This window comes from Lissotriton vulgaris, chromosome 8 (assembly GCF_964263255.1).
Source record: "Lissotriton vulgaris chromosome 8, aLisVul1.2, whole genome shotgun sequence".
In the NCBI taxonomy this organism is placed as follows: domain Eukaryota; kingdom Metazoa; phylum Chordata; class Amphibia; order Caudata; family Salamandridae; genus Lissotriton; species Lissotriton vulgaris.
This window is the reverse complement of record NC_141696.1, coordinates 1,223,761,797-1,223,776,468: the sequence shown is the minus strand read 5'-3', so window position 1 is coordinate 1,223,776,468 and position 14,672 is coordinate 1,223,761,797. Positions and strand designations below refer to the sequence as shown.

The window sequence follows — 14,672 nt, the reverse complement described above, 5'->3', positions numbered from 1 at the left end:
CTTCACCTTGACTGAAATAAATCTACAGAAGTGAATCAGCACAAACTAGAAATGAACAGGTGCTTTTATGCCCCAGGAATGATACTGTATGGTCTGGTGTGCAGAAGTCATCAAAAAACTGGCAGGGAGTTGGAGAAAAAGGTGCTGGCACTGTGGGAATGAGTTAGAGTTTGGTAGATGGGTTACACCTTCACACATGGGACCGGTATCTTGTCCGCCTTACTACAAGTGCATTATATCCTATGGCACTTACGGGACACACCTGTGCGCCAAACTCTAAAGCAGTGCCATATTTTACAGAGGATTTTGCTTACAGAAACTGGTAATCTCAGCAAATAACATAAAAAAGAGCAAAGTATTTATGCTATATAACATTAAGGTGTTTATTCGAAGATGTTTCACAAAAAAGGGTTTAAGACATATATTAAGAAAAAACACAGAATTACAATTCATCCAAGAACTGTTTATAGTCAGTACACGCGGTCCCTATAACCATGTAACACTTCTTCATACAGGAGGATGTGTGCACACAATGAAAGCTGGTTCCACGGTCCTATCTCCTCTTCAGTGGAAGAAATATGAACTAATTTAGAACTTTTGCATCATGCTAAATCATCAAAAAGATGACAGCTACTATCAGCTTGCATACAGCTGCCCCATTCTCAATAAATCTCTGCGACCGTAACGGTCTTACTTTTGTCCAAAAATGAATATCAGTCATTCAACAGCAGAAGAGATGGTACATGTTTTAGTACGATCTCATAATCCACGTGTATTCCACAAAATGTTCCTTTCAAGCTCTAAATCAATATTTCATTTCATATTTGGTATTTATTAAATCAAAAGTTATACACATCCTCGGTTTCCTGCGTTCAAGCGGATCAGTATTTACATTAAAAGTATAATCAGTCTCTTGGGATAAATGCCATTCAGTTTTTCCGCGTATAGGTTGCTTTATGGTGAAACACATTTGAATCCCAGTGGGGCTCATTGCGCCTTTCATCCTTCCAAGGCTAATGTTAATTACCAGTGCATTGGCTAACAATCACGATTTCTTTTACAGTGCCACAAGTAATCATCACTGCAGAAGCAAACACGTTACAAATGGTTTTCAGGGTAAAGGTAGTTCTTCCTTGGTATCCCACTCACTGGGTTTCACTCTCATTTTAACACTTCTTGTTTTGCATGCAGAGACTGACTTGCCCAAGATCACACGGTATATTCAAAATGAAAGAATAAGGAAACGAACTCAGGTCTGCTAGTTTGCAAAGTCGCCAATGAATCTACCCCCTGCCTCACAACTCCCCTTGTAACTAGACCTCCCCCCGCGGGAGCACCTCTCGCCCCTCACACTCCACACTGAGCGGGTCTCGACCTATAGCGCTGTGAGGGGAACAGAGCACCTGCCGCCGGCGTAGCTCACCTTGCTGGATCTTGGCCAGCAGCTGGCGGCGGGCGAGGATCCTGCTCATCCGGTAGGCTGACAGCCTCCTCGTCTTCTCGAAGCGGAAGCACATGTCCTGGTCCTCGGGTGGCCCTGTGTTCACGCAGACGCAGCCCTGGACGGGAGGCGCGGGCCCCTCCATCAGCATCCTCGCCGCCAACTGCGGGCTGCGCACAGTCACCAGAGCACGGGAGAGACCGGGGGCGCGCTGGGAAGAGGCAGCGCTTTAAAACAGAAACAAGGAGTGCCAAGAGCTACAGTTCAAGCTCATTCCAACTGCCTCACGTGACGCCCGGGGCCCAATCGGAGCCCGAGAAGGATGTGAGGCGGACAGGCTGCCCGGCGGAGTTGGAGCAAAGTCTCCCTCGGCATTCGTAATCCCACACAGTGTGAAGGCGCATGCACATGCTAACAGCATACCTCGCAGCTGACTAAGCTTCAAAGGCCACCTACCCCTGGAGGGAACGCACACCCATTTCAGGAAGAAAGGCCGCGTGCATGCAGTTGGAAGCACTTTTTCACTGACTGTCCACATAGTATGATGAACTCACCTTCAGACAAAGCCAATAGGACAGTAGGGTCTAACCACGGTTACTTCATTTAACAATCAATACATTGTGTAAATTATTAATAGGGCCACTGGAATTATGCGGCAGGGGTTGAACGAATTATGTAGCAGGGTTGAGTAAATTATGTGGCAAGAAAAGACAAATCATGCAGCATAATGCGGCACATTTTTTGATAGTGTTACATCATGCTTTTGACATTTTTACAGAGGTTAACGCTCTCTGGACAGTGGTTGCACGCCATTAGTAACAGTTTCACGCCCATATACACAGTGGCGGCCGGCGCAGGTAACGGCGGTGAGGTGTACGGGGTGAGAGGGTTCAAGCTGACAGACCCTGCAAGTTACCCAAGTGGGAATCCATCAAACTAGGACTAGAGAGACTACACTGGCTACCTGTGGCCCAGAGAGCCACATTTAAAGCCGGTTGCATTATTTTCAAGGCCTTACAAGGCAAGGGCCCCCTGTTTATAAGACAGCTGATAGGGAGATACACCCCCTCGCGTAGTCTGCGCTCAGCCCATAAAGATCTATTGGTGGTGCCCCGGTTTAAGAAGAAGCAACAAGGAGACAGCTGTTTCCACTTCTTGGCAGCCTCCTTATGGAACTCCTTGCCTCTGACTCTTAGACTGAGTAAGGATCTCCTTACCTTCAGACAGGCTTTTAAAACCTTGCTCTTCACACAGGCTTTCGCTGTATAGATTGTTGTTAAAATTTTCCCCTAGTTATGTTATTTATCTGATCTTTCCAAAAGCGCCATGAAGCCCATGGGCGTACGTGCGCTGTACAAATAATAATTAACATAACATAACATAACAGACGACAGAATAGGTTAAACTAAATAAATAAATAAATAAAACCTATTCCGTCGTCTGTCGGCTTCCCCACCGCCCCACTGCGCTTACTTGCACCGACTGCGACTGAAGCAGAAAGAGAGTCTGCAAATGATACCTAAATAGGACGTCGCGGAATAACAGTGCATTCATTTTTAACATGGCCTTTATGCCTTTCTTTACTTTAATTATCAGCCTGGGAACACATTCGAAAGTGCTTTCGTATATTGAAATGTTACAGAACATAATGATAAGGAGAAAAAAAAACTACCGGCTTTAGGTAATATTCCTGATTTTTAAACTGACCAGGACATTAAAATATAAGTTGTGGCAGTAAAAAAACTGCCAGCTGGCAACCCTACCAGTGACGTTGAGTGATTTTGAACCCTCCTTGAGCGTGCAGGTGTTCCGCCTGGCCATCACTGAATTTTCCCTTTTAATCAATCACTGAATACTAACAAGTGAAGTGCAGAAGCCCCAAAGGCAATGTCTATTTACAGTATGCTGTGCAATTACATCTGACTCAGAAATGAACACAGAGCTCTGACAGAAGCAAACGGTGCTAATGTAAATGGAATGTGCTTTGTAACGCTGATAACAAACTTTTGATTTTGTTTGGATACGGCACGGACACTGTTTTTGGCGTAAACTCCTTTGTGTTTAGTTTTTTGTCTGCAGATATTAATGTCTACAGGGTTCCATTCACGTTTCCCAGTCTGGTTCAGCGACTGACGTTAACCTTTTGTTGAAGGGAGCCAGTGGGTTCCGTGCCTTGGCTGTCGCATGACTGAGCATCAGTGGGCACTTGTCCTGCATGCATAAATGTGATACAGGGTCTTTCTGAGTAGGTAGACATGTGGTAGTAGGGCCTCATGCCCAAAGATGCCGCAAGACTTGCATCTCTTGCCCTGTTGTGCAATGTTGGTCAAAGCCTAGTTGGGGTCTAGTCCCCAGCTCCTCTCCTATGGCGAAGGACCGTCGCCCCTCCCCCGCCAGCTGCCTCAAAACGGCAGGAAAGGAAAAATAAATGGCAATAAACAAGTTTTATTATAGTTACATTTTTTCTTACCTGCCGAGTCTTTGGGTCGGGCCATGTGGTGCAGCAGGTGCAGGAGGAGTGATAGTGCACTGTGATCAGTGCGCATGACGGTTTGGCCGCCGTCTCAGGCCAGCCAAACCGTCACGTGCACTGAAGCCGACTCCAACCCAGCTGCACTGCTGGGTTGGAGAGAGCCGGCACAGCCTCACAGTCTCCTTGCGAGTGCAAATCTTCAACACTTTACATAAGAGCAGCGTCAGGATTGGCCACAGTGGAGTCTGGAAGCCGGTGCCGCGAGAAGAGGAGCAGAAGAGCGCAATGCAGCTGGGTGCAGGCAAGTTTTTTTTAATTTATTTTTTTATTTTGTTCTGCCACCTCACACCATCCCACCCCTGTCACCGGCCCTGCCACTCTTCCACTGCACCAGCCGCTACTGGCTATAGTTTCTTTGTTTGACATGAGATGTTGGGAGCCTCATGTTTTAACTTGTTGCAGAGTTGCTGTGACTGCATTTATTGTCTTTGTGTGTCTATCTGGGCATTGTATAGTTTAACAGGTTGTTGCTGGGTGAAAGTGTAAGCGAGACATTTTGCGGATTGAGTGATTGGGAAAGGCTGTCCCTGCACTGTATATGCAATGGAATGGATGGTGTTTGTTTTGCTGTTTGTAAGAAAGAGAGGTATGTAGTATCCTGGGTGGTTCATTCTCTGGGTCTGAGCTGGTGTCTTGAATGCTGAGAGTGAATAATGTAATAGTATGTTGGTGTGTGGGGTGGAGTGGACGCTAGGGACAGTTAGTGGGAGAATGGAGCCGTGACAGGACAAACCTTCTTTTGCTGTAATGTAAGCGCCTAACATGTAATAAAAAACTTACCTCGTACCTGAGTGGCTCCAGAATCTTGTATCAAGACCCTGTTCTCCAACTGCAACACCATCTCTTGACCCTAAGAACCTGGGTTGCTACAGACTGACCTTGTAGGTCCCATACTTGTCCAAACTTTTGGAAAGCAGCGTTTACAGCTAGCTTTCAAGTTATGTTGTGTGCAATAATCTTCTTCATCTTATGCAGGCCAGCTTTCGTACCAAGAGCACCTTAGCTTGAACCAGCTCTGGTAGACGAACTACAAAAACCGGTGCAGACTGTGAAATCCTTGCGGCACTGATACTGGATGATCGCTTTCAATACGGCCAGTCATCAGCCTCTTTTGAATTAAGGTCAGTGCTCTAGCCTCAGTCAGAATATTTTTAGTAAACAGAGAAGTCCCGGTCTCTATTACTCCTTTTGATTTAAAATATGGTGTTCCCCATGTGTCCATACTTTCACTGCTTTTTTATGGTTCGTTTGGCTTTTTTAATCCATCTTTTGATTTTTCTTTTCCATGTTTATGCTGATTATTCACGTATCCTATATGAGATATAAGGGGATAATAATCACTTTAATCGTTGACAATCACTTGATGCTTGGGAGCGGTATCACCAGTTAAACTAAATGTCAGGAAAACACATCTCCTACTTCCATTAAGATCTTCCACAGTATGGGATCTTCCTTTCCGGCCACCTTTCATAGGTGAGACACCTATTCCACTCACTGGTGTTAAGAAGTTCGGAGTCAAGTTTGATTCTTACCTTACGCCATCTAAACAGAGGTCAGTTCTTGTCATGTGCAACGTTGTGTTTTCAGGCGTACAATACATCGCTTTTCGTTTGCGCACACTATACTGATTTATTGCCATGTGACTGGACTACTGCATAACGGTCTATCTTGATTTACCAGATAAAGCAAAAAGAAAATTGCAGTGAGTCCAGAACTCGATTGCCGGACTTGCTTTTAAAGTAAAAAAAATCAGACCCTGTATCGCCTGTTCTGCCCTCCTTACACTGATGCCTGTTAAACAGCATGATCTCTTTAAATGTCTCTGACTTGCCCATTAGGCCCTCTGATTCACAGCTTTTTTGTGTAACTCTTACTTTTCAACTTTGCCAATCAAAGTGTTATCTGTGATCAGTGAATTCTTTCTGTGTGACTGGGCCCAAATCTGCTTGTCACTGTTGGTGGCAGATCCTTTTCAGTGGCCAGTGTTGGCTCCTCTGCTGGAGGAGTATCGCCCCACTGCATTTTGAGCAGCATTGCAGCGTTGTGATTGGCTAGAGGAGCCTATTTGTGCTTCCTGCTTCAAGCAGGAACAGAAAAGAATGACACAAGGTGAGGCGGCGGCCCGGCAGCAAGGTAAGTGATTTTTAAATTTATTTTTCAATCAACCCCCTGACCCCACTCGTGCTACACAATCGCAGTCACCACTGTCAGTTGCTGCTGCTCGGCAGTGAATAGCCGACGGTCCAGCTGAAAGATCTTATAACCAATATTCATGAGCCTGGGGGCGACAATCTACACAGGCACCATGAATGTTTAGCCTATCTTGTATTTTGTTTAAATATTAAAGTAAAATGATATTCCAGCTATCACTGCACACGGTTAGCAAGATGGTCCTCTCGGGTAAATTTGCTGGCCTGAGTCCACAAAGATAAACAAAAGGTGACTAACAATATTTACCATTTACACTTAGCCATGGACCCTGCTTCAATAGCTTGGTCAAACATATGGGAAAAAGATTTTGACATCATATATAAAACATGCATACAAAACATTAACTAAAACAAGCATGCTACAGATCCAAATACAAGTGGTTCATTTCCAAACATATTTATTGTAAATGATTAGCTAATTTATTTCACAAATGTAACAATATTACATACTATTAAGATATTTACATGTATGTCATGCTAAGGAAAATACATGCGGCCCAATAAAGCAAGACATCTGGAACAAGTGTTGTAATAAACCTAGATTCAGACGTTTATTACCAAAAGTGCAAAGGTCAAATTCAATCACTTAATAAGCCCAAGTACTTGAGACATCACTTTACAGAGGAAAACAACTAGGGTGACTGTGACAGGGCCTATGTATTAAGACTGGGCTCTGGATATGGTAGACTGTATGTACCATATATCCACACCACCCTGAGTGACAGGCAATTTGTTACCATTGTTGAGGAAGTGAAAGAACACCATACCCCTTTCGTGAGTGAACACAAAATCCTACTTGGAAATAACTAGACTCATCCATGTCATGCAGAACCTCCCCATGGGGAAGTGCTAACACAGTGGAGAAGTGTGGCTCAATGGTTAGAGCGGCAGACCCTGATGCAGAGGTCTGGCCCGGGACCAGGGTTCAATTCCCCGCCTCGGCGGCTCTTGGACTCAATCTCCCCGGACCTGATAATTCTTGCCTCGGTGCCTAGTCTAATCATGGGTTACACTCTGTGACTCTTGGCAATAGCTTGCGTAAGCTCCACAACGGCCCCAGCAGCACTTGGATGCCTGGCTTAACCTTAGGGGGTGCCCAGAAGTGGGCATCTCACAGGAAAGCCAGGAAGGGTTCCACAGCTGTATGAATACAGCTGTGGGTACCTCTGGGTAGAAGGGGCTATATAAACACATTTACAGGGTTACAGATACTCGAACAACCTATAGGAATGAGTCAAATGCCATAAAATCATCAAAGGTATCAATCTGTCCATTCCATGAATAAAGTGTGGGTATGTTTCAAATCTCATCCAGGCATTTACAAATAACATGACAACCAGTAATCCAGACCTTTTAGCTGTTGTTGATGATGAAGCATTCCAATGTATATAGTGGCATATGTTATGTTTCTGTGGGGGATGATATATTTCTTTTTGCAAGAACAGAACTATTCAAACATAAATGAAAAAACTGCTTCGTCAAGTTTACAACTGAATCTAAGTGGCATACATTGTTCTTCTATGTAAGGGCCTCAGGAGGAATGCTAGCAGCCACCCTAACCTTATTGTAAACCTTCACCATAGGCCGATACAGAGAGAGACCGACATTCGGTGTTTGAGTATCATGCAGCTCTTACTAATAAAGAGTCAATCTTTGTGGTTCTTCTAAAAAATGTATGCGTTTCCCTATTTACTGTATAGGAAACCGAACAGAGTGTGGCTAGGATAGGAAAGTCAATATTCTACTTTTCAGTGCAGTGGTAGATTAAGAGCGGTCACGCAAAAGGCAGAAATGATCGAAGTTAAAAATAAGACAAAAGACAGGCATGCGTGTCACGGGTTTTAGGAGCTAGCCTGTAATTTCGAGAGAAGCGCTTCGAGGGTCCGTTCTGCACGGCAGGCGCTTGATGCACCACATGAGCTCATGTCGATTCACGTTCGGATGCCCGACCCTGGCCAGCACAGCTGCGCGCGGGACACACAACGCGTGCATTCACATGAGCACCGGGGGATGCCGTCCACTTCCACCCCCTCCAGACACTCATGTCCCTCAGGAGCGCTTCAGGAAATTCCGACCAGGCGTGGAGCCCAGGCAGAGGGCACGGCGGGGGAGGGACTTCACAACGCATGCAAATGAAGCCTTCCGCAGCGAGCCAATCTCTCCACTCCCCGCCCGCAGGCGAGGGTTAATTGTGCAGGACGCTGGGAGGTACTCACCAGGAATGTGGGCAATCAGAGCCCTGAATGCAAATACACCAACATAAAGGGCGCCTGCCTCTGGCACCTGATTGATTAGCAGGCAGTCCACGCGGCTCTCCAGCTGCTGCAGGAAGTTACGCATTTCGGTCTCTCTAATTCATCCAGGAAACATGGGGGTAGATGTATCAAGTTTAGTGCAAATCAGCGCAAAGTCTTGAATTGGGAGGTTATGTGCACTTGAAACCGTGCTAAGGTAAGGCAAAGAAGGGCTTTGCGCTACTTAGTGTCAAGGGGATGTCCTATGCAGTACTTCATTTGTAATTTGTGCTGGGGCCCAAAGTTTTGCTCAGAAGCCCGTCTCTCTAGCTATCGAATATCAGGGGTGTGAATAAAAAGACTGTTGTCTTGATTTCGTCTCAGGCTTTTTTCATCTACCACTTTTTTTCTTTCTTTGTTACTGTTTCTCCATTTTCTCTTCCTCTGTCTTTCCCCCTTTTTTTCTTTTTCCATCTCTTGCTCTGGGTCAAAATCTGATAAGGAAAAATAAGCCCCAGCTCGCAAAATTGGAGATGGCAGGCCCCACCTGCAACCACTAGATCAAATTAAGCACTGGTCACATGGATCATAGATGGACCTTCCCATGCGACAACCCATGGACTTTGTTGCAAAGCCCAAGCAACTAAAAATTTAAAAAAAAGGTAGACACTGCTTTCTGCCACAACACCCTGCCTTCTTGAGGCAGGTGTAACATTCGAGAAAAGTTTTCTTTCCCTAAAACTCTTCTCACTTTTCGTGTATGCTGCGATATACAGCACAGATACAAAGTTAAACAGTTTTACACTATGTCTAAGCAAAGTATTTTGTTCTGGAAGAGTATGATTCTGGTACAAAGCTATGCTAGACATCACACACACACCCTTGAGATACAGTGCAAGGGCGTGGGCATGGTGCAGCGCAGTCAAAGGTGCTCAGTGCTGGGGCTGGCACCAGTAGAGCCATAACTGATTAGAAATGGCGCTGTCCTGCTGCCTTCCTGCGTTGTATGGAAAAATAATACATTTGGCCCAGTGGCTGTTTTCATCATGAGATGCTTCAATTCCAGTGCAAACTCTCGCATCCATATCATTAATTCAGCAAATGGATTTCACTCCATTGCAAACCATCACGAAACGCAGGTGAGGGAGTCAATAAAGCCATGTTGTTGATGTACCTGGCTGAGTAAAGTCTTTCCATGCACTCTTTTAAACCCCTTATGCTTGGCGGTTATTGGTCAGAGGTTTGGGAATATCGTCTTAAGATCCTTCCTGGAGCTTCCTTTAAATAAGAAGTTAATCCTTTGTCTTTTAGGCTTAAACTCCAGCCCCCTGCTTTTCAAACTGCAGGCAACTTTCCACTCACAGGGAGCCCTTTTCCGATAGTCTGCTATAAAAACATCATTACATTATGTATGTGATACTGTCATGGCTGTGAATAATAGCACTTATGAGGCAGCCCATACATTGCTGATCTGTAAGTCTTGTTGCCAAAAGGGCCTCTTTGGGTGTGCAAGATCACACCACAATGCAGCAGTCACGGCCGGTGCAGGTATGTGCGGTGGGGCAGCGGGCGAAGTCGAAAGATGATGGAATGGGATTTATTTATTTATTTAATTTTCCCTATTCCGTCGTCTGTTGACTTCCCCCCCATCCCGCCCTGCCGCGCTTACCTGCATAGGTCGCTGCTGCAATGCAGTTTCACATATTTAGGAATTTTTGAAGTTCACAGAGAGAACTTTAAATTCTTGAAGCTCTTGCAGTTAGCCAATTGCTCTTTGCTTTTATGAGCTTAAATTGGTGCTGAAAATGGATGTTGTTTTTTCTTGGAACTACCATGAAACCCTATCTTGCGGGTAACTCATAAAACTATTACATGCAAGTGAGGAGAGGATGTGGCGTAACGGCCAGAGCCACCTACTCTGGTGCTGGGGACCCAGGGTCGAGCCTCAATGTTGGCTCAATATCTTGTGATTCTGGGCAATTCACTTAATCTCCCTGTGCCTACTAAACATGAATGTGTCCTTGTGTAACATAACTGGTGCTCGTGTAAAGCTCTACAATGCCTTTGGATCGAGTTCGCACTATATAAAACTGCAAAACAAAATGCGTACTTTGTGTGTATCACAAACAAGATACACTGCAAACTTGCTCAATAACTTGAACTTTGAGACTTGGAACCCCAACTTTCAGCAAATGCAAAGTCTCTTGGTTTCATCCTGGACACCAACCTCACTCTGAAGGAACACATGGCCAAAAAACATGAAGACAGCCTGGTGCCAGCTCTCTCTTCTGAAGAAAGTCAAACTGTTTCTTCCAGAAGGCGACCTGAGAATTGCTGTTCAAACCCATGTTCTCTAGCATCTGGATGGTGGCAATGCCCTACTCCATGGCATCTCCGGCTCCACACTGGCACCCCTCTAGGGACCTCCCACGTGCTGCTGCACACAGAGATGTAGCTTCAGGTGGGATGTATGGGGTGTGACACCCCCAAATCAATTGCATTCATGTCTTGGTATTTGGGTCTAGGGGCCCTGAGCTGGGTATGCTGCTTCTGTGTCAGTTTTTCCCATCCTGTACAAAGAATAATTCTCTGAGTGGGTTATTAAAGGGTCACTTAAAACAGTTAATTAAGCATAACTACCATGGGTCGTATTATACATTGTGATTGGGGTTACAACGGGCACGTGAGACCACCTTGTGCCCCCCCAGGAACAATGGTATTACAGAAGGAGCTACAGACGCATGTGCATCCCCTTCTGAAATACTGATAGCGCTGGTGTAGATATAGTGCCAGCGCTATAATGAGAGTGGTTGCTTTATATGCTTAGGGGTGGCCTCATTGCAAATGAGTGAAGTACTTTGCCTCTGAACCTGCGCTGTATTACTTACATGGGCGCAGAGGCAGCAATGCCTTTAGAAGGTGCGTTTTCAGTGCGCCTCCTAACGGCAGCCGTCCGGTAGAGGGGAGGAGGGGAAGAGTGTCGCAATGACCCCCTAAACTGCAACAGGATCTCTCTCCACTATTGAAAGTGCAGACAGTATGCTGCCGGCACTGTGCAACACAGAGCAGCTTTGAAGCAGCCGCTCCATATTTCACTTGAATACGCTGCCCCCAGGGCAGCGTGAGTTCGCGGCTGCCCTGAGTGCAGCGCATTCTGCATAATAGGGCGCACCTTTCCTGTTTGCACCAGGCACACCTTTTGAAAATTTAGTCTGCTGTATATATAATGTGGGGCCAAGAGATAGGCTTTGTAGATGATAGATGGCCTCTCAAATCAAGAACAGCACAAAGCCTAGCAGCTGAAATTTCCTACTTTCACTGGCAATTTCTGTACATCCTATTGAATAGTGGATTTAAAGCAGCAAAGGTCAGAAAGGGTTACCAATCTACAATTCTACATGGGGAAGCAATCCACGAGGATACATTGCTGAAGGCCTGTCACAGGCTTATGGTACAAGCTGCTACTAAAGAACCCCTAACTTTGCAATTCCGCTTCATCAGCAAAGAAGGAAGCTTTAAGCTTTCAGGGTAGGAATGCAATGTGTGCACTTGGAGGGGGCTGTAGCAGTCAGACCCGGACTGGCCGTAGCGGGCAACTTGCAATCCCCTGGTGCGCCGCACGGGTGGGGGCCGGTTTTGGGCCCCTGGGGGCCAATTTTGTTACAGGGCCGTTTTTGCAGCATAGCTGCAAAATCGGGCCAGTAACAAAATCGTCCGAAAACCGGCCCCGGCAAAGAGCTCGTCGGCACCCCCAAACCCCGGGGGGAGGGGGGCCGGCCGAGCACTCTGCCAGGGCTGGTTTTGGTTCCCAGTCCGGTCCTGGTAGCAGTGTTGATGGCTTTGCATTTTTCTCCAGATTGATATTTATGTCTTTAAATATAAACTTGTTAGTACATACCGGGGGCTGGTACCATGGTACGATAACCAAAAATATATATAATATATATTTTCATGTAACTTAAGGGAGTATCCATTTGGCACCACCTCCCATCACCCTGGGGCCCAGGTTGTTCCCAACCTGCCCCCATATGTGACCTTGTAAACATTTTTCCAGGACTCAGGGATGAGTCACCGAGTCCCATAATGCTAGCCACTTTTTCTTCAGTATTGCGGGCAGTCGTTCAGATCACTGGGTACCATTGCACCAGTGGCAGAACGTGGTACCACACTAGACGCTGGAGGTCATAATTAGCACTCCAATTAACGTCTACTTGCCTTTTATCCGCTAACAGAGGCCCAGTTCATTAGAATATTTTACCCTCGAGTACTGGGACCGGCTGTATAGCTTTTAACTTCACCCTTCTCACCCAACTCACTGCACACTCAGCAACATACCAGCTCCGCAGTCACCTGGCGTTGAAGCACACCCGGGGAACATTCGGTGCCACAGCGGTGGGCCCGATGATGAAGCATGCCACCGACTAGGTCGGTGGTTGAGGGCTTTATAAGGAAAACAACGTTTCTCCTTATTTGACGTACTGCTCTGAGTCTCCTACTTCTCTTAACCTTAGCTAGTCCTTATTGATACATACATATAACTCAGGGGATACGGTCTAGCCTATCTAGTCCTCTCTCTCTCATTGATTAAAGCAGAACGTGGTACCGACATGACATCGGGAGAAGAAGCTCCAGCGGCCAATCACAATGCACAATGGCCTATTTGAAAAAAATATTGGTGTTTCTGTTGCCCTGAGGAACTCCAGTGGAACCACTGTTGAAATGTAGCTAACTTTTTCTGAGGGTTAACCCCTCATGCTCATACCAGACTTAAATGCGAATTACTTGAAAACAGCTGAACGGATTTATATCAAATTCCAAAAGCCTGCTTTCTGAGGGCAGTTATAACTTTTTTTGCCAAATGAGATGTAACTCAAGTCAGCTGTTTTTTTCTGTATCTGAATGCAAAGTTGCCTATAAAAATGAAATAGCAAATCTCCCCCTTTTTGTTGCCCCTCCTCAACCCCCCCACCCCCCACCATGGAACAGTGCAAAACTTTACAGGAACGAGACAAAGTGGATGAACCGTGAATATCGGACATCTATGATCCTAAAGTATTCACTGGATATCAATGTAGTTGAGCATTCTTCCCTCATCTGTCTGTGCTCTGTCTGTTAATCTCCCCACCGGTCACTGTCCTCCAGTCTCTGAATGTTAGGTGAAAGCATTTCACACATGCTCATGACAGGCCAGTATCTTTACTTTCCTTGTTTGATGAAAGTACGGAGAGGATCATAAAAAGACTCTATGCCTATATATTTGCCAGTCAGAGTTAAAACAGTAAATTATTATCTTCTTGGCTATTTGGACGGTGTTCTATGCCTCGAATCCGAGATTTAGGGGAAGTACAAAAATACATGCACTTCAGGGAGGAATGGCCAGAAAAGGGAGCTTGGATGGTTATAACGACAACGGCTACTATCGTTTAAGTGGCTTTGCCCCCTCTTCATCACCCACATGCTGTTGCTCAAATCACAAGTGCTGGCAGTTTTGTTGTTCAATTACAATTTTGTCATCAGCATGAAGGAAAAACAATAGTCCAATTAATAAAATTAACTTTTATTTACATCAATGTACAATGTTTCTGTATGAGTAAATGTGATATTAACTTCAGAACGTTACATCTTAATGAGGTTCCAAATAAGAATGCAGGGGACGGCATCGGATATGCCGCTTCTATGGTGGTTGTGCCCGTCCCCCGCAGAGGCAGCAGGGAGGCGGGGGTGTGCGCCGCACACAAGAGTGAGGTGGCGCCTCGCCTCCCCTTCTAATTGGCGGATCGGCGCGCAACCCAGAAACGGTTTGTATCGCTTCCGGGACGCGTGTTCGATCTACGTTGGGAAAGCCGGTTAGAACCGGCTCCCGGCGAAAAAGACAATAAAAGGCTGGGGAGCAGTGGGGACGTCCTCTTTCCTCCCCGCCCCCAACAGCACACCACATTTCGAGGCGGGACCTCACACGGAGGTCACATCGGATTCTTGGTGTCCTTTTAGTCTGTATTTTTTGTTTCCCTGCAGGTGCAAAGGGGAAGCAGAGTGATCTTTGCAGAGCAGCCATAAAGACAGGAGTTACTTTGTCTCTGCTTTCTTGTCCCTTTTTTCCTTCCATTCCAACTGCAGGTCATGGACGGAGGCTGCAGTGAGCTGAGGAGTAGGAGGCCAGGATAGTTTATCAGGGCATTGCTGGAGCTGTTGGTGGAGAAGCACAGTGACTGTTTTTATCTCAGGGCCCACAGAGAGACAAATGCAGTACGTTT

General features: G+C 45.9%; 1 protein-coding gene across 2 annotated transcripts in view; it reads right to left on the bottom strand.

Annotated features, from left to right (window-relative positions):
• Window positions 1-14,672, bottom strand: part of STARD13 (StAR related lipid transfer domain containing 13) — a 419,590-nt gene that overhangs the window by 320,405 nt on the left and 84,513 nt on the right. Inside the window, exon 1 of one of the 2 annotated variants that reach the window (XM_086935117.1) lies at window positions 1,424-1,683. The exons of the other annotated variant lie outside the window; for it this stretch is intronic. Coding sequence (XP_086791243.1) covers window positions 1,424-1,592 — 169 coding nt within the window. The 5' untranslated portion in view covers window positions 1,593-1,683. Of the gene's footprint in view, window positions 1-1,423; window positions 1,684-14,672 lie in introns of those variants that run through there. 2 annotated transcript variants of the gene reach the window in all.